A 19,058-nucleotide genomic window follows, 5' to 3' on the forward strand; every position below is an offset into this window, starting at 1 on the left:
GTAGGGACCTTCTCTCGGGATTGGGAGGCTGAGCCATGGAAGACAGATGACATCAACTATGGTTCACGTAAGAAACAGCAAGCGAGGGCGATGGAACACGTGAGCGTGAAACCAAATGAAAGGAGGAAAAAGTTGTCCCTTTTACAAATGCAAAGAGGGGAAGTAATTAAATGTAGGCAGATTTGGCAAGGTTCTCAGAAATGCAAAAATGTTCCTTTTGTCTTAATTCTCTTTCCTTCTGTGTTAATTGTCTTTCCTTTTGCTCGTTGCCATGTATGCTGGTGCATGCAAACATATAATGTGTATATGGATAGCACAATAATTTTGTACTTCATATTTTGCCGTGATTCCTCTATCACATGATAGACAATATTTAATCAGGAGAATGACACACTTCCTATTTTAGCCATATCAAAGAGATGTCGTGGGATCGCAGGCGTGGACAGACGAAGGAAAAAAAACAAATATCACATTAAAAAATATCCACACTTTGTTCTTTTTAGTTGTAGGAGATTTTATGTCATATCGGTCTCTCCTTAGTTTTTACATCAAAACTCTGTCAGCGCAAGTATGTATGCTTATTTTGAATATAGTTTTTTCAACGACATGACTGAATCGAGTCGCCTCTTATTCTAGGCATAACACGAGACCTATACACGTCTATCCCCCCACATCACTGCTCCCCCTATCTAATTCTACCACCATTGGTTAAAATTAGCATAATTAGATGTATATTTCAGGTAGAGATGACAACAGGAATTCTGTGTCAAAGAATGCCACCTCATCCCATCCGTGGGGAGAAAAAAACCCTTTCTCCGCCAGTCCCGTCAAAGATATTTTTTTCTCCGTTTTTGAATCCTCATGGGGGAGATTTGGCTCAGGCATCGTCCCCTGATAGAGGAATTCTCCGCATGGAATTAGAGATTGAGGACCCATGGACATTCCTAATTTCAGAGTATTGAAATGAGTGGTGTGTGTTAGGAAATGATTGGAGAGGTAAAATATAAAGAGATAGTGATTCGAAAATCTAGATAGCGAATAAAAAAGACTTATGTTTGGATCCTTGGATTTGAAAATGTTTCACACAGAGTATCACCAAATAGTAGGATGGAGGTGGATAGTTAGATTCTCAAAATTTAATGGTTGGATTACCAAAAAAAATTTCCCCTTAGATTTCACCTGTTCGAATCACATTTCCATTCTCTCATCTATTCTCATAATATTTTTCAGATTTAAGGGGTCCATGTACATGACATACTCACTCCGCCCTGAAATATAGTGTATTTTCATTTGTCCTAAGTCAACCCATCTTAAGTTTGACAAAATTTATAGAAAAAGAATAATAATATCTTCGACGTTATGTAAGGTTCACTAGAAATATTATGGAGTATATTTTTATAACTTTTTTGATGTGGTAAAGTTTATATATTTCTTTATAATTTTATTCAAGAATTAGATGAGTTAATTAGAACAAATTAAAATATGCTATACCTCAGGACAGACTACAGAGGGAGTACATTGATTAAGAATTTAAGATACTATCCATGGTGGAGCATCTAGAGGGGCCAGCCTTCCTACGACCGAAGGAGGATATGCTTCATGGCACTGTAGAAGTGTAGGCACATTTGAATGCAGTGTTTTTCTTTTTCTCTTTGAGTAACTTGGCCCCTGGTGTTATCCCGGTCCCTCAATTTTCGAAGTGATATATGTAGATCCCTAAACTTGACCAATGGTATCATTCTAGTCCACAAACTTCTAAGGTGACTAATGGTGTCATTTTAGACCCTAAACTTGATTTTAAATCTCATCCGAATATAAATGGGGTCTAACCCACTGTATATATTGACGTGGCTCGCTGACTTTTTCAAAAACAATTCATAACTTTTTCATATAAACTCAAATGAAGATAAAGTTTATAGCTCTCGACGGGGTCTACAACTTTGTAGTTGAAAAGTTTTTGAATTGAAACTGTTTAGAGTCACAAATATTGTTGTAAGTTCATAAATTTTGAAATTTAAAATTAACAAAGACCTCAGATGTTGACATGGTCTATATGAAAGTTATAGTTCTCAATACAATCTATAACTATGTAGTTGAAAATTTTTTATTTGAAGTTATTTTGTGTCCCAAATATATGTTTTAAATTTTTTTATTTCAAAATCTTTAAACTTAGAACACATATTTGGCACACGAAACAACTTCAAATATTTTTTTTCAACTACAAAGTTGTACATCGTATTGGGAACTATAACTTTCAAATACACCATGTTAACATCTAAGATTGTTTGATAATTTCAAAATATGTGATCTTACAACAATGTTTTGGGACCCTAAACAGTTTCAATTCCAAAATGTTTCAACTACAATGTGCTACAATTTTGATATAAAATTTATCTTCATCCGTGTTTATATGAAAAGTTATGAAATATTTTTTTTTTGAAAATATCAGTGTGCCACATCAGCGTATAGATCGGGTTAGATATCATTTGGACTCGGATGAGTCTCAAAACCAATTTTAGGGTCTAAAATGACATCACTGGTCAAGTTTAGGGACCGATGATGATCATCATGAAAGTTTATGGATTGAAATGATACCGTTAGCCAAGTTCAGAGTCCCACATATATCACTTTAAAAGTTCAAAGAGCAGTGTGACACCACCCGCTAAATTTAAGGACGAAGTTTACTCTCTCTTATTTCTTGCAGTGCCGCAGTGGCAGTACGTGGGTGACGTACCCAGAAGCTCGTACGTACGTACGTACATGCGACGGCAATCCCGTAATGCATACAGTGGCTGTCTGGCTGGTTCGGAATCTGAATATCTGATCCGTTCCGGTGCGCATGGCTCTGTCTCGATTCAACGTCTCGTGCCTGGAGAGTGGAGAGAGACAGACGCGCGGGGCCGAGCGTACCGTGCGCCCGCAGGGGGGGCATGGCACGCGGCGCGGGCTACGGTAGGTGCCTAGCCAGCCAGCCAGCTACATTAGCGAGGTGCGGATGCGATCGCTCGTCGCTTGCCTTTTGTTGGGCTACCCCGTACGTGTGACCGGGAACGCGATGGATGTGGTCTCTGCCTGACCCGACCCGACCCACAGATGGTTCGCGCGGCCTCGACCGGGTGCGGGTGAAAGAAAGGCCTGGAAGTTTTTTCACTCTCTTTTTATCATATCAAAGTTTTGGACACATGTATAAAATATTAAATGTAGATAAAAAAAATAACTAATTACACAGTTTGATTATAAATTACGAGATGAATCTTTTGAGCCTAGTTAAGTCATGATTGAACAATAATTATCAAATACAAATGAAACGAAAGTGATCACATCAAATTTTTGGACACATACGGAGTATTAAATGTAGATAAAAAATAACTAATTACACAGTTTAATTATAAATTACGATATAAATCTTTTAAGCCTAGTTAAGTCATGATTCAATAATAATTATCAAATTCAAACGAAACGAAGGTGCTGAGGCCAAACGCACGGAAATCTCCCCCGAGTGCCGACATCACATCGCATCGCATCGCATCACACATCCGCCCCGCCAGGCACACACACGGCTGGACAGCGCCGAACGCATCGCATCAGCCGTCAGATCAGATCGCCATCGCCGCGGGGCGGTGGCGGTGGCGGCGGCGGCGGCGGCGGCGAACGGAACCCCATCCCCTATTCGCCCGGCACGGGCGCACGTCTCCCAGAGTCCCAGTGGGGGCGTGGCCGGCCCTGGGTAGTACTGTAGTAGTAGAGATCAGCCGCCGGCCCGGGCGGCGGGCGCGGCCGGTTCCCGGTGGCCATTGCCCATTGCCGAACCGGCAGGCGGCAGCAGGCCACGCCTTCCCCTCCACAGTACTATAGCCTACTAGCCTGCCGCCTCGCCTCGTGCCGCGCACCGCTGCCCAGCCCAGCTCCCCTTTTCCTCCGTCCCGCCCGGCCCTCATAAAATCTCGCCTCGCCTTTCCTGTCAGTCATCACTAGTCGCCACCACCACCATCGCTGGCGGCAGTCGGTCAGTCAGCCAGTCCTCCACTCCCTCCCGCAGTCCCGCGCCCCCAAAAACCTCGCCTCCCGAGTCCGTCCGTCCGTCCGCCCCCGCCCCGCCGCCGAACCACAGGCCCGATCGCCCGCCGCCCTCGCCGCGCCAGATCTGACGACGGTCCCCCACCACCGCCGCGCCGATCGCTCGCTCTCGTCCCGTCCCGCGCGCTCCCTCATTCTCACTGCCACCACCACCACTCGCTAGCGCCGCCGCCGCCGAGCACGCGGCCTCGGAATTGCGCCCGTCGTCCAGGTGGGAAGCCACCGCCGCCGCGGGCGGCAATGCGGGGCGCGCCGGCCGGGGGGACGTGGTAAGGGTCCGCGGCCACCGCCGTCACGATGGAGGTACAAACCGTGGGCTGCGCCGGCGGCGCCGCGGGGGGAAAGCGGGGCCGGGCGAAAGGCGCGGGCGCGGACGCGGAGCCGGAGGCGAAGCGCCGCGCGGTGGCAACCGTGCCGCCGCCCACGGGTTCCGCCGCGGCGCCGTGGGCGCAGCAGCACCCGGCCTCGCGGATCTACCGCGTCTCGCGGGCGTCCGGCGGCAAGGACCGCCACAGCAAGGTGTACACGGCGAAGGGCATCCGGGACCGCCGCGTCCGCCTCTCCGTCGCCACCGCCATCCAGTTCTACGACCTGCAGGACCGCCTCGGGTACGACCAGCCCAGCAAGGCCATCGAGTGGCTCATCAGGGCCGCCGCCGACGCCATCGACAAGCTCCCTTCCCTCGACGCCGCCGCGGGGTTCCCCGCGCACCCGGCCTCTGCCGCCAAGGACCACCACCACGCTCCGCCTGTCGGTGGTGACGACGACGAACACCAGCAGCAGCAGCAGCTCACGGGGTCCGGATGCAGTAGCACGTCGGAGACCAGCAAGGGCTCGGTGCTCTCGCTCTCCCGCTCCGAGAGCCGGGTCAAGGCACGGGAGCGCGCCAGGGAGCGGAGCGCCGTTGCCAGGGACAAGGACACCGCCGCCAACGCCAACGCCAGCGACGGCACCGCCAGGCGCGCCGCGGCTACCACCTCGGCGCAGGCGGCGTCCTTCACCGAGCTGCTCACGGGGATGGCCGCGGCCAGCGCCGCCGCGCCCGCCGAACACAAGCACCACCAGCAGTCGTCGGTGTCCTGGGGGCAGCCGACGACTGTCTCCGCCACCGCCGACTACATCGGGTTCGCGCAGCCCCGGAAGGGCGGGGGACACGTGATGGCGCACGCCTTCGCCTCCCCCGCTCCCCACCTCAGCAACATTGCGTCCATCGCCATGGCCCCGGCGGCGCAGCACTTCGGCTTGGCCAGTGGTGCCGTCACCGTCGCCTCTGGCAGCGGCGAGCCGCACGCTGAGATGACGCACTACTCGTTCTTGCAGGACCATTTCATGCCTGTCCACGCGGCGCCGGCGCCGGCGTCGGCTCCCGCCATAGAATACAACCTCAACTTCTCGATGTCCTCGGGTCTTGTGGGTGTCAACAGTAGGGGGACCCTTCAGTCCAATTCGCAGCCGCACATCTCCGGCCACCACCACCACCACCAACAGCTCCAGAGGCTGTCTACTCCGCTGGACGCTCCCAACATACCCTTCCTGTTCAGCCCGCCCGCCGCTGCCGCTGCGGCGCCCACCACGGCCGAGGGCCAATTCGCCGCGTTCCAGCTCTGGAACGGGTTTCAGCACGCAGACATGAAGGAGAAGGGCAAGAACTGATCGACACCTGCCCAGCGCAGTGCAGTGCTATCTGGACGGTAAGCTCATCAACTCTCAACCTTTCTTTGCTTTTTGGATGCTTGTGCGTTGGGGCCTTAATTTAAGGCTACGATGCCTGCCGTTTGCCAATTTGTTATGATTATCGCTCCCTTTTGGTGGAACTCGAGGTGCCTTGTGTCCCCAAATCCCATAAAACTCTCGGCTGGTTCTTGGCAATTGACGAGTGTCAAGGCTTTTGTGGGAGCATTCGGCCCAGCTTTACAAATTAGAACAGGTGTCATTTCACTACTCACTGGAGAGGGATCTGGTTTGGTGTTCTGTTCCACCCATCAGCTATTTCATAGGAGACAGGCCAATCACATGGTTTCTGTTTGCCCGGCACTGGATTTTTAATGCCTTAATTTGTAGTAAGCCCAGGCTACGTTGTAGTAGTATTGCATGAAAAGGATCTGTTGTACTATGAATCTATGATAAAATGCATAAACAGGAGACACTGTATAAATAAAAAATACCAACATAGCAATGTCATATTCAGCCTGTTCGCTCGTTGGTTTCAGCCAGGGCTTATCAACCAGCCAACAGTATTTTCCTCTCACAACAAACCAGCGTTAGCCGGGCTTATCAGCCCAGAAACTAATCAGCTAACAGGCCGATCTAAACACATCTCCAAATGGTCTTTTTCTTGGTTCAGATACAAGTCAGTGGCATAGTTGAACATTTGCTTTTCCATGTTTTCTTCTTTGTCAGCATCTACTAAAAATTATAACAACAGCTGTTCTCCGAAACAAACTTTATGATTGAAAATCTAAGCATTCAGAGAGTAATCCTGTTATGGCGCTTGGTGTTTTTTGCTGTACTTCTCAGAACAACGTTGAAAGTTGTGCATTTCAAAAATCTAAGTTCCTTAGTGGCTACCTATGCAACTGCATAACTCTATCCTGAAGTATCTTTGAAACAATTTAAACACCTAGCTATCATCGTCATACAGGCTAACATAGTTTTCAAAAGACCCTTTCAAGATTCAGATAGAGGTGATGTCATAACTGACCTGTTCCTTCACTATGTTCTTCGGAAGCAGTGCAAGATTTGTGCAAGGTCTGAGTAAATATGCTACAAAGCTTAGCTAAAAATGAACTCTAATTCATGTTGTAAAATGCTATGATTTTTCTTTTTGAATACCGCATGTGACCGGAAGGTCCCGGGTTCGAGTCGCGGTCTCCTCGCATTGCACAGGCGAGGGTAAGGCTTGCCACTAACATCCAATGTTTTCAAGTCGTCTAGTCGAACCTAGTCGTCATGGGACCGACCAGGAGACTAATCGCGATTAGTCGTCGACCAGGCCAATTAGTCGAGCCTAGTCGACCCCTGGTCGTCCTATATATCAGGACATATATACCTACTATATATATACCTATATATACTATATAGTATACACAATAAAGCAAGCATCAAGACTACATTAGTGTTTAGTTGGTGATTTACTTGTGGGAGTTGTTTTCTTCTCTTTTCTGACATGTCCAGAGGTCCATACTCCTGTCCCAAACTCCATTTCTTTGCTGACTTGCTGCTGGAAGCCTAAAATACCAAAGAAGACCATAATTAGCAATACTAATGTAGTCTTAGATCTTGACACAGCTCACAGCAGCATTGCTGCATTAGCAAGCATTACTGTAGTAGCAAATAATAGCATTTTGCAGTTAGCACATAGCAGACCATAGCAGCCACACAGCCAACATATTACATAACCAAACAAGTTTAGTACACATAAGCTAAAGTGTTCAACACAGAGTCACAAACATTGACATTTGACAGTCCAACAAAAGTAGGCAACTAGCCATCTAATTAAGCAAATCAACATTAAAATTGAAGCCTCCATCTCCATCTCTAGTTGGTCCATCTCCAGTTTCAGTTGGTGCAGATTCTTCATCCTCCTCCATTGCTATTGCTGAATCTACATGCTGATCTTGGTCTTCATCATCAACTTCATCAATATCTTGAGTCACTGTGTTCCTTGGACGCTTCCTGTTCCTAGCATAAGTACGCCTCACAGGGGCAGCAGCAGCAGCACGAGTAGCAGCAGCCCTAGGCAAGTTACGTCCCTCTAGACCCTGAGTTGCACCAATAGCCTCATCCACAACAGCCCAAGTCATAGCATCGCCACCACCTTCCTGAATTGGTTCTGGTTCACAATTTTCATTGACCCATTCATTTTCCCAATGAAATTCATCAAGCAAGAGTGGATTGCATCTCTTTCCTTTGGAACCTAGCTCTCTAATTTTTTTAAATCTGTTTTCCATCTTGCGGTTGTAACTGACATATACCTACTTATGTAACCTTTGGTGCTCTAATCGGTTTCTCTTTTTTGTATGGACCTACACAAAATATAATGCAGAATCACATATCAATATTACTACCATACTTAATTACTCAGCAACAGTACACTAGCACTTACAACAGAAAATTCACTCCAACTACGCTCGCATCCAGATGCAGCGCAACAAAGGCTAACAATCCTTTTTGCTAAACATTCTAACCCTAACAGGCCAAACTGCAAGCCCAGTAGCCCACATGTCTGCCCAATTAAATAGGCCCAAAAACAGAGTAACCAAACTGGTCATCCGTGTCCTAGTCGGACGACTAATCGCGATTTCTCGTCGACTAATCGGACGACCAGCTTTCTGGTCGAGCTAATCGAGTCGGACCTCCTAATCGAACACCAGGGACCGATTAGGACGAGTAATCGTCATTAATTGGACGACTTGAAAACATTGCTGACATCCTTCCCCAGACCCCGCACAGAGCAGGAGCACTCTGCACTGGGTACGCCCTTTTTTTTAAAGGGAAGAAACTATGATTTTTGGCATGTTTGGTCTTTGGGCAAAGTTGTGATTTCCAATCAAATAAGCTGCTTGTTTCGTTAAAACCACACACTTTACCTGTGCCACTGCAAATATTGCCCCCATGGTTATGATGCCACTGGAGTGAATGACAAATGGGTACATCAATTTATGAATTGTGGGTCCAATGGCAAATTTGGGAAGCCCAATGTTTGCTGTGGTAAGAATCCAAGTGGCTCATCTTCTTACAGAAGATAAATGCAATGTAGTTCAAAATGGGTATGTGAGTATGTCACTTGTTAGCCCCTGGAAAAATGTATTTCAAATAGATAATTTAATATTTACCTCCAAAAAGGCATGTTATTATTTGAGAGATTACAGTATATTTCTCCTTTTCTCTCAGTATCTGTAAAATGACCATCACAATCTTCTATTACATCATGAATCTCATTTATTTACCAAATACACTTCGACAGAGAACAGAGCTAGAATCTTTCTGGCTCAAACTTGAAAAACATAATGTGACCATGTTAAGATTACAGGGTCTAAAGCATATATTTGGTACTTGCTAAAGAATACAACATTTCATACCTCAAGTGAAGCATTTTATTTCTCATATGATCGCTTTTGGTGCATGGCTATTGGAGTTTCATCTACCAGTCTGAGTTTAGAAATTGTTGGCTAAGTCCCTGTCCCCAATAATAGAGATGGACCACAAGGGGCATATGCAATTTATGTTCTGAATTTCTGATTGACTGTTGTATCAACAGTGTAAGTGGGGATGGTAAGTTGTTTCCAATGAAAACAAATCAAGAGTATTCCCTTCCTCATACGTTTGTTGTCCTGAAAAAAACCAATAAAATGTCAACACATATATTATATGGAAATTTTCCTTATATATTTATTGATGTTCTGAAAAACTAGGTATTGTAACCTTTCACAAAAAAAACAAGGTATTGTTGTGTTAGTCTTGTCTTGGGAGTCTGCATATATAACTATGGTTTATTTGCTCAAGAAAATGCCATATTGAGATAAAAAGCGCTAGGCTAGGCACTAGCCACTAGGTGGTGATTAGACGCTACGTCATAGGATGGCATCTAAAGCCTAGATATGCATCTTTATTGTAGCAGTCTTTCTAACAAAACGAGACACCTGTCTCCATTGAAGGATGAACAGTTCACCATGATCTTCTTTCACTATTGTCAAGACTTGATTACCATCAAGTATTTTCTGGGTGAACTACAAATGCTAGTCTTTAGTTATGAAACTTGCACGAAATATGTAAGAACCATGACTGTTCTATTGCATATTGAAAGATATTTCATACAATGTATTTCGTATTTTTAACACAAACCATGACTTCACCCCCATAACACGTGTGAGTATTCTTTATTTTTTAGCTAACACATGCATAAAGTAGTTCAAATGTTTCAAAATGACTAGTTTTCCTGAACTAGATAGGTCCTTTGTCATTTCCAAAATTAAGAAACAAGGACAATTGTTTTGTGTTCTTCTCTTTGACAAGAAAAGCATATAAATAATTCAAAAGCAAAAGGATTGGGCAGTTGCACAGGATTACTTGCTGCACCTAAGAGCATCTTCAACAGATTACTTATCTCATCCCCAATACAAAAAAAAGCAATATAAGGAATTATGGTTGCACCAACAAATTACTCATCCTATCCTCAATACCTAAATGTTAAGTAATTAATTACTCAAAATCCACCTCCTCTCCCTCAAATGTAGGAGATCCACCCCCTCTCCCATATCCACTTAAAAAGATATTGGTAATATGTTGGAGAAGAAGAAAAGGCTACACTACCATTAATAGGAGATCATCTATAGACTTTTAAGAGATGAAGGATAGGTAATCTGTTGGAGATGCTCTAACAGTTATTATTAGTTAGTATTATAGTTGTGTTAATAGTTTCCTAAGTTATTTTTTGGGAAGGAATGTATACAGGCGGAATGTTTAATAATATATTTCTTATTTTTTGCAAATTTAATAATATATTTTTAGAGTCCTACTATCTATGGGGTTTGCATTAATAAAATATAGTTAATATTCATACAAGATCATCACTTTTTCTTATTTTTCTGATGAGGGTGTCCTTGTCAAAACTCAACACTTATAGAAGAACTATTTTTTACTGTTGTTGTTTTCTGCTCTGTAGTGTTCTATTTACTGCACCTATTAAGATATTTAATAGAGAAATTAAATAAAGGACACTGCTACTCAGGTATTAGTTATGCTATCATGAATAGGTTGAATTAATCTTGTTGGTATCACTTATAATAGCAGAACCTTGAAGATCTTATATATGTTTTTCTTTAATGATGCCATTGAGATTCTAGAGTATGCTAAGTTGCCAAGCCCTAGGTATCGTTGAATTTGGTTGCCCCATCTTATTTCTGGAAAGCTTTGAAGTGGAGACTATGATAAAAGCTAAGCACTTTGAATAATTAAAATCCTACATATAGGACGGCGATTAGACCTGCTATGTTGTATGGTGCAGAATGTTGGCCTACGAAAAGACGACATGTTCAACAGATAAGTGTCGCGGAAATGCGTATGTTGCGTTGGATTTGCGGTCATACAAGAAGGGATCGAGTTCGGAACGATGATATACGTGATAGATTAGGGGTAGCACCAATTGAAGAAAAGCTTGTCCAACACCGGTTGAGATGGCTTGGACATGTCCAACGGAGACCTCCAGAGGCACCGGTGCGTAGTGGAATCCTAAGCCAGGATAGTAACGTGAAGAGAGGCAAAGGAAGACCGAAGTTGACCTGGGTAGAGGCAATAAAAGGAGACTTGAAAGGATGGAATATACCCAAAGACTTAGCCTTAGATAGGAGTGCTTGGAAAACAGCTATTCACGTGCCTGAACCTTGATTGCTTCTGCTGGGTTTCAACTCTAGCCTACCCCAACTTGTTTGGGACTTAAAGGCTTTTTGTTGTTGTTGTTGTTGTTGTTGTTGTTGTTGTATATAGGCTTGTCTACCTCGAGTTCTGGCATATATCACCAAAATAAGGCCTACTGGTCGACCTACTAATAATATTTTTGATTTCTTTCTCCTTTTTTGATCTTAAGTATAACTATATCTGCTTCAGCAGAAGCAAAATATTTAGCTGGCTTACAAGGCTTCTAAATTTGAATAGCCTTTATGAGTGATTGACAATAACAACCTTAGCTTTTAGGGGTTGCTGGTTCTGTGCAAAATAAGAAAACTAGGATTTACCTAAATTAATTGAACAAGCTCATAGTATGTTAATCTTGAATGGCTCTGCATTCTTTGCATCCAAGTTTCTTATGGCAATCAGATTCAATCTTGCCAATAAAGTTGTCCATTATGCATTGTAATGTCTAGTATTTTTGCCTTCCTACAACTGTCCTGTGTTTCCATTTTGTAGCCTTACATAGTATGACATACAATTTACTTTCTAGAATCTCTGCCTGAAGGTCTTGTGGTTTACTACACTCTGGACTCCTGAAATTTATTTACATAATTGATAATATATAAAGCTACATGGAATTGTAACCCCATCGTTATCCTCCATATTGATCCTGACTAGTGAAATGAAGCCTGAATTTGACTATGCATGCTGATAGAAAAATCATAGAGTCAAGTCACCGGTGTCTGTTTGACCTGCTATTGCATGCACCTCAAGATAGGGGGTTCTTGTGCTCAATTTTTATTCAGCGGTGAAATTAAGCTTGAGTTTGACATGCTAACAGAATCTTCTTGGGAGGGTTGGTCAAGTGAGCAATATAATGGGCCATTTGACCTGCTAAAGGCTTCGGTGCTCTTCTCTAAAATGAACTGGAATGAAAAAAAAAAGTGCTCTACTAATTAATTCTGACTGTCTGACCATAGTGTCAGAAGTCATATACATGAAGTGTCATAGCTCAGTCTATCCTGTTTGTCAGCCTTGCAAACTATTTTGAGTGGCAGGAAAGTCATTTTAATCATGTATTGTTTGTTGATAATAATAATTGAACTGGTTTGGCCAGTTCATCGCATGAACTGAAGCAATGAACACAAGGCGTGCTTTTCCTTTTTTTTTATGTGACCGGAATCATCATTGTTGACATTTTACAGGATGTGAAGGCATCAAATAATTCCAAGCTGTCCCTGCAAGCACCATTCATTGCTTGAAGCTGCCATAAGTGCGTTGGGGATGATTCCTCGAATTCTTGGAAGCAGATCATCCTTCAGACATCTACTCTGGTCATCACTGGAGAACCTCATCGTCCTTACCCTGACAACCTTCTGCACTTCTTTTTCCGCCTGCTGCTGTATTCATTTCCCTGGAGGTGAGATTTTCGGAGCATGATTTGCCAGAGTGCCCTGTCAGAAAGGCATTGTAATCATTCCCATTCTTAACTTCGCCAACGGATGGATTCGATTCGGCCCCCTTGATCGGCTCTTTCGAGTTTCAGGGATCAGTTATCCCTGCCATTTTTATGGTTCTCGGTTGTGTGTTGTACGATAAGCGAGAAGACTCGAGTGCATGAAATGAAGTCATATGTGGGCATGTTTGTGCCCCTGTTGTGTGTGCTGAATACTGGCATAATGGGAGTCTCAGATGTAAATTTATTTTCTGGTTTTGCAGTGATTGTTTCATATTGCTTCCTGATTTGTGAAAAGCTAGCAACTTGTGGTCGATACATGCTGCTTATGCTGCAGAATGAACTGCTCGTATGCTGCAGTTCATATGCTGCAGAATGAACTGCTCAACTGATTGCATTCTGTACCAGCAGCCCAGGAGTGCAGAGTACAGTCTCTGCCTTAGTGCCTTGCAATTGCAATCCATCAATTTGAGCAGCATGTGAGGAACTGATGGAGGTTCTGAATTAATCAGTTATTTCACGCCAGAATTTGACAGATGTAAGTTTAGACGTGTCTTCGACAAGACCCAAAGCTATTTGAAAGCAGTGGAATTTACAGTGAACAGTATCTTGTTAGGTGTGGTTTGCTGTAGGCTGTGGCAGTCAGATAAAGCAGCTGGTGCGTTCTAGCCAGCCTTTAGAGGCGTGGCAGCACGGGTCACTGGATCGGCGCGCTTTTATCAAAGAGCTTGCAGGAGTACTACCTAATTCTGTGTGCCTTTGATGACATGCTTTGCAGGTTGCAGGACACTAAGTCAAACCCAACAGATGTGAAGGATGGTCAAGGCATGTACTGTTTGGAACTGGAGTAGGCTCAAGCTGCAGCCTTTTCCGAGCACGGTAATTCACTTTTTATCATGTTACTATTACAGTTAGTAACAAGTAAAAAAGAAACAAAAAATAGTCCAGAGATTAATCTGTCATTATTTATAGTAGCCGCACTATAGTATGTACAATGTTAAAGCTAGCGATAGTTGAATCTGTATGTTCTGCTAAAGTGAACGTCTCAGCCTAGCTGAGTGTTTCAGAAAAGGAACACTCAAAGGTGTCTGCCTCCATTGAAAGAGCACTAGCTGAGGTAGGAGTGAATAACTTCACTTCAAATGCTTCTAGCCTTCAACGGGTGGTTAGTCTTGGTCAGAAAGACGGATCTCTTTTCCATTTGGAGTCAGGCTATAGCCAACAACTTCTTGGAACTCAAGATTTCAGACTAGAATGGTCTTCAGCTACGAACTCGGTTAATCTATGGATGCTCCCTTGATGCATGGCTAGTAAAATAGATTGATGATGCTGGCCTGCCAAACAAGGGAAACAATTAACTGGAGAGCAAGGTTTTTGTAAGGTAGTAAGGAACAAAAAACACTATTTTCTTCTGATTACTGGCTTAAAACTGGCCAATAGTTATACTACTAGTTCATTTATTTCCTGAACAACGTAGAAGCTATCAGATGTCTAATTTCAGATGTCACTTGATTTCAGCACTCCTTAACAAAAGGAAACTGTTACTTGACCTCACCTCTAAATTTTTGGGGATGATGAATCATATTCTATATGTGCCTCGGATGCTGGTGACGAGAATGAGTCATAGGAGGACGCTCTAGCGTCGATGAGCATGGAAATGACTTCTCTCATGCTAGGCCTATCGAATGGCGACTCATTGGTGCAGAACAATGCAATTTTTAGCACCAGAGACATTTCTTCCACGACTCTCCTCGAGCTCAGGTCCAGTCTGCTGTCAAACACTTCTGTATTTGGCATCATTTTGTTCATCATCCGCCTCACCAAATTCACTAGATCTCCTCCTTTCTCAAGAGGCTGAATTGGAGATTGCCCAGTCAGTAGTTCCAACAAAACTACCCCAAAACTATAAACATCACACTTCTCAGTGACCTTCATGGTAAAGGCGTACTCTGCACAGGATAAAACACACACATGATTAGTAGCCATAGACATTGCTTAATAAACTTGTTTATTGCTGCTAAGAACAGCTTAGTAAACTACGATATGTGCATGCTGCAACTGCAAGGTAATGCGGAGTCTACGCAGAACTCCTAACACAGTGGTTTAGTAACAGATCTAACCTGGAGCAATGTAGCCATATGAACCAGCAACAGCAGACATTGATCTAGAGTTGGAAATGTCAATAAGTTTGGCCAAACCAAAGTCCCCCACATGAGCCTCCATCATCTCATCAAGCAATATGTTGTTCGATTTGATATCACGGTGAATGACCTGCGGCTTGCAGTCGCTGTGAAGATACCGCAAACCTTCAGCAGCACCCAGAGCAATCCGGTAACGCGTGTCCCAGTCCAGTAGATAGGCATCCTTGCTGCCATGAAGCAATTCTCCCAGGCTACCATTTGCCATGTACTCATACAGGATAAGATTTGAGTCCTGATGGGAGCAGAAGCCATAGAGCTTGACAATGTTGCGGTGCCTGACATTTCCAAGTGTAGTTATCTCAGCTCGGAAGCTTCTGTCAATGTTCGAACCTTCTCCTTGGGCCTTCAACTTCTTGACTGCGATTTTCCGGCCATCAGGCATCACAGCCTTGTAAACTGTGCCACAAGCACCTCTTCCAATCACAGCACTCTCTGAAAAGTCCTCGGTTGCTTTCATAAGCTCCTGATAGGTCACCCGTTCCTTCAAGCAGTAGTGGGGACCAGAAAACCCAGTCTTGCGCTCTTCACTTGATACAAGCTCTGGTATCTTGGCTCTTAAGGCCCAGCAAACGACTGCGATCAGCACCAATGAAACCAAAGCAATGACAATGGAGGTGATGCTGATTATCTTCTCCCTGAGAAAGCGCTTCTTCTGTGCTGCTGCTTCCTTGCTTGAATAAGATGATGCTGATGAACCTGGACATGCTTTCCCTTTGATACCACAAAGGCCATTGTTCCCAAGGAAGTTGCTGCTGTCCAAGTGCTCGAACAGAGGGGTGCTGGGAAGCGACCCAACAAGATTGTTGTAAGACAGGTTGCACTCCAACAGGCTCGAAAGGTCACTGAATGAGGAAGGAACTTGACCTTCAAGCTCATTGTTGTCCAAGTACAGGTACTGCAGCATGTGCAAATTCCCTAGCTGCGTCGGTATCTCACCAGACAGCATGTTGTGACTGACATTTAGAGCAATCTGAAGGGCAGCAAGCTGACCAAGCTCAACCGGGACCTGACCAGACAGACAGTTGCCTCCCATCTCCAGTTCTATGAGCCTTGAAAGGCCTCCAAAACTGCTTGGAATGGTTCCATTCAGACTGTTGTCAGACAACTTGAGCAGCTCCAGGTTTCCCAGCCCACCAATCTCTGTAGGAATCACTCCAGTGAGTGAGTTTCTACTAAGGTCAAGCCTTTGAAGCTTTTTACAATTGGCTAGCTCCGAGGGAATTGGTCCCGTGAGCTGGTTCGATGAAATGTTGAAGGCAACAAGCTCCGTCAGGTTGCCAATGGCAGCAGGGATCTGTCCGACAAAGAAGTTGTTGAACAGAATTAACCGCTCGATGCTCCTGAACTTGCCGATCTCAGGTGGTATCGGCCCAGAGAACCGGTTCTGGTTCATTTCAAGCGATGTTAAGTTCTGTAGCAGCGACAGTTCGATGGGGAGGCTCCCGGTCAGCATGTTTCCCCCCAACCGGAGCTGCGTCAGAGTCCTGCAAGTCTTCACACCTTGAGGGATGTTGCCGATGAGGTGGTTCGATCCGAGGCTCAAGAAAATGAGCTTCTGGTACTTGCAGAGGTGAGGAGGGATGCTCCCGGTCAGTTGGTTGTCTGACAAGTCGAGCACTGAAAGGTTGCTGTTGGCTCCCAACAATGGAGGGATGACACCATGGAGTTGGTTGTCAGAGAGTTCCAAGTACTCCAAGGCACTCAGGTTCTGAAACACCGTCGGAATTGTGCCGGTGAGGTTGTTGATAGACAGGTCGATCCTTCTTATGCTGCTCAGCTGGCCGAGCTCCGGTGGCATGGTACCTTGCAGATGGTTCTCGAAGAGGTAGAGTAGCCGGAGCGTGGATATCCGGCCTAGCTCGGCGGGAATGACGCCAGTGAGCTTGTTCTCCGAGAGGTCAATCTCCAGGACACTCTGCAGGTTTCCCAGCTCCGGCGGGATGGTGCCGTCGAGCTGGTTCCGGTAAATGTAGAGCTTTAAGAGCGACGGCAGCGCCGCGAGCTCCCTGGGCACGCCGCCGGTGAAGGCGTTGTCGTTGAGGGCGAGCATCTGGAGGTTGGTGCAGTCGCCGAGCTCCGGCGGCACCCCGCCAGAGAGGTAGTTCTGCCAGAGGATCAATGTGGTGAGGTTCTTGAGGCGGGAGAGCTCCCTCGGAAGCTCCCCGGCGAGGTTGTTCTGCGCGAGGCCGAGCACCTCGAGGCTGGCGCACTCGGTGAGGTCGACGGGGATGGGGCCGGAGAGCTGGTTGAGCCCGGCGCGGATGACGCGCAGCCGCTGGAGCGCGGAGACGGAGGTCGGGATCCTCCCGGTGAGGTTGTTGCTGTAGATTTCGAGCTCCTCGAGCGCGGTGAGGTTGCCGATGGCGGGCGGGATGTCGCCGAACAGCAGGTTCTCGCTGAGGAAGAGGCGGCGGAGCGCGGGGAGCGCGCAGAGGTCCGGCGGGACGCCGCCGTGGAGCGCGTTGGTGCTGAGGTCGAGGACCTCGAGCACGGCGCAGGCGGCGAGGCCCGGCGGGATGGGCCCCCTGAGCGCGTTCTTGGAGACGTTGAGGACGGCAAGGCGCGGGAGCGCGCAGACGGCGGCGGAGAGGCCGCCGTGCAGGTTGAGGCCGTGGAGCGTGACGCCGGTCACGTCGCCGGCCGCGGAGCAGGCAATGCCGGCCCACCCGCACGGGTCCACGCCCGCGCCCGCGCCCGCCCCCGCGGCGCCCCAGGTCGAGAGGCGGCCGTCCACGTCCTCCAGCGCGCCCTTGAACTCCAGCAGCGCCGCCGCGGCACCCTCCGCATCCGCCGCAGCCGAGTTGAGATTGAGAAGAGCCAAGAGGAGGACCGCCGCCGGGAGCAAGGACGCCATTGCGGCCGCCGCCGCGTGCATCCTAAGTAAAACGCGGCAAGAAGCGGAACCCGGCCCAGCAGCTGGAGCGAGAGGCGCAGAACTATGACAGAGGCGAGGAGCAGAGTGCCATGGATAGACAGGACAGAGGTAGCGGCAGCCGAGGAAGCCGTCGTCTCGTCCGTCCCCTCCCCCCACCACCCAGTACCAGTAGCCACTAGGAGGACGGACAGCGCGGCATGCGTGGGCGGGGCGAGGTGGGTGACACTGGTCGCGCAACAGGGCGGCGTGGTGGTGGTGGTGGTGGCGGCCGCGAGTGAGTGGCACTGTGGGGGGCGGCAGGGAGAAGGGATCAAGGAGCTTTATGGGGGCGAGCACTGTGGAGGACAGGACAGGCGCGCGCCCGGTCAACAGCGCGGGCGACGGGCGCCATTGACCGGAAGCGCTGGCATTTCGTCGAGCAGGGGCCGCCGGACGGGGGTGGTGGACGCCTGGACGGACCCACGGTCAGAGACGCGGGTGGGGGGGCACGGCCGTACGGGCCGGCGCGTAGAGAGGAAGAGCCGTGGAGGTATACGGCGGGCGCGTACGTGTGGGTTACGACTGCTCGTCGCCGAGAGCCAGCTTCTGCGATCCGTGATCGAGTCGAGGTAGGAAAAAAGCGGCCTCGCGACAGCGCTTTTCGGTTGTTTGTTCTTCGATTCAACAAGCTCATCTCTATGGCGAGTGAAAAAAAATTGGAACACCGTTTTTTTCACAAATAGAACAAACCCTTTTTCTTATAAAGGAACCTAACGTACACGGGAACGTGTCGATTTTTACTGAAAAAATGTGGAGGTTGTTTGAGGAAACAAAGATGTCACGTAACTACTTTGTAAGCCTTGGTGTAGGAGCATAACCCTTCCAGTAGCAGCCTTGGTGTAGGAACCTACGCACGCATTGGTGTAGCCTCGGTCGTCTATTTTTTTTTTTTTTGGTGTAATATCAAAACTTCAATCGGTATCTTAGGACGGTTCAGTGTGTAATCCTGTTAGGACACTCACCAGAAAAGCGCATCATTTGTACTGTCAAACTTTTCTACCTTAGTTATAATGATGCCTAA

General features: G+C 46.7%; 2 protein-coding genes across 2 annotated transcripts; one reads left to right on the forward strand and one right to left on the reverse strand.

Moving 5' to 3' along the window:
- The first annotated feature begins 3,616 nt into the window (after nt 1-3,616).
- On the forward strand, nt 3,617-13,206 carry LOC136545185 (transcription factor PCF6-like). Its single transcript, XM_066537230.1, has 2 exons — nt 3,617-5,768; nt 12,672-13,206. The coding sequence occupies exon 1, from the start codon at nt 4,375-4,377 to the stop codon at nt 5,728-5,730; it is 1,356 nt and encodes a 451-aa protein (XP_066393327.1). The 5' UTR covers nt 3,617-4,374; the 3' UTR covers nt 5,731-5,768; nt 12,672-13,206.
- A 561-nt stretch (nt 13,207-13,767) lies between these two features.
- On the reverse strand, nt 13,768-18,857 carry LOC136545186 (leucine-rich repeat receptor-like serine/threonine-protein kinase At1g17230). The gene is made up of 3 exons (XM_066537231.1): nt 15,043-18,857; nt 14,478-14,871; nt 13,768-14,256 (listed from the first exon to the last, which is right to left on the reverse strand). The coding sequence occupies exons 1-2, from the start codon at nt 17,996-17,998 to the stop codon at nt 14,480-14,482; spliced, it is 3,348 nt and encodes a 1,115-aa protein (XP_066393328.1). The 5' UTR covers nt 17,999-18,857; the 3' UTR covers nt 13,768-14,256; nt 14,478-14,479.
- Between the last annotated feature and the right edge of the window lie 201 nt (nt 18,858-19,058).

The sequence above is a fragment of the Miscanthus floridulus genome, chromosome 3, assembly GCF_019320115.1.
Source record: "Miscanthus floridulus cultivar M001 chromosome 3, ASM1932011v1, whole genome shotgun sequence".
NCBI lineage: Eukaryota > Viridiplantae > Streptophyta > Magnoliopsida > Poales > Poaceae > Miscanthus > Miscanthus floridulus.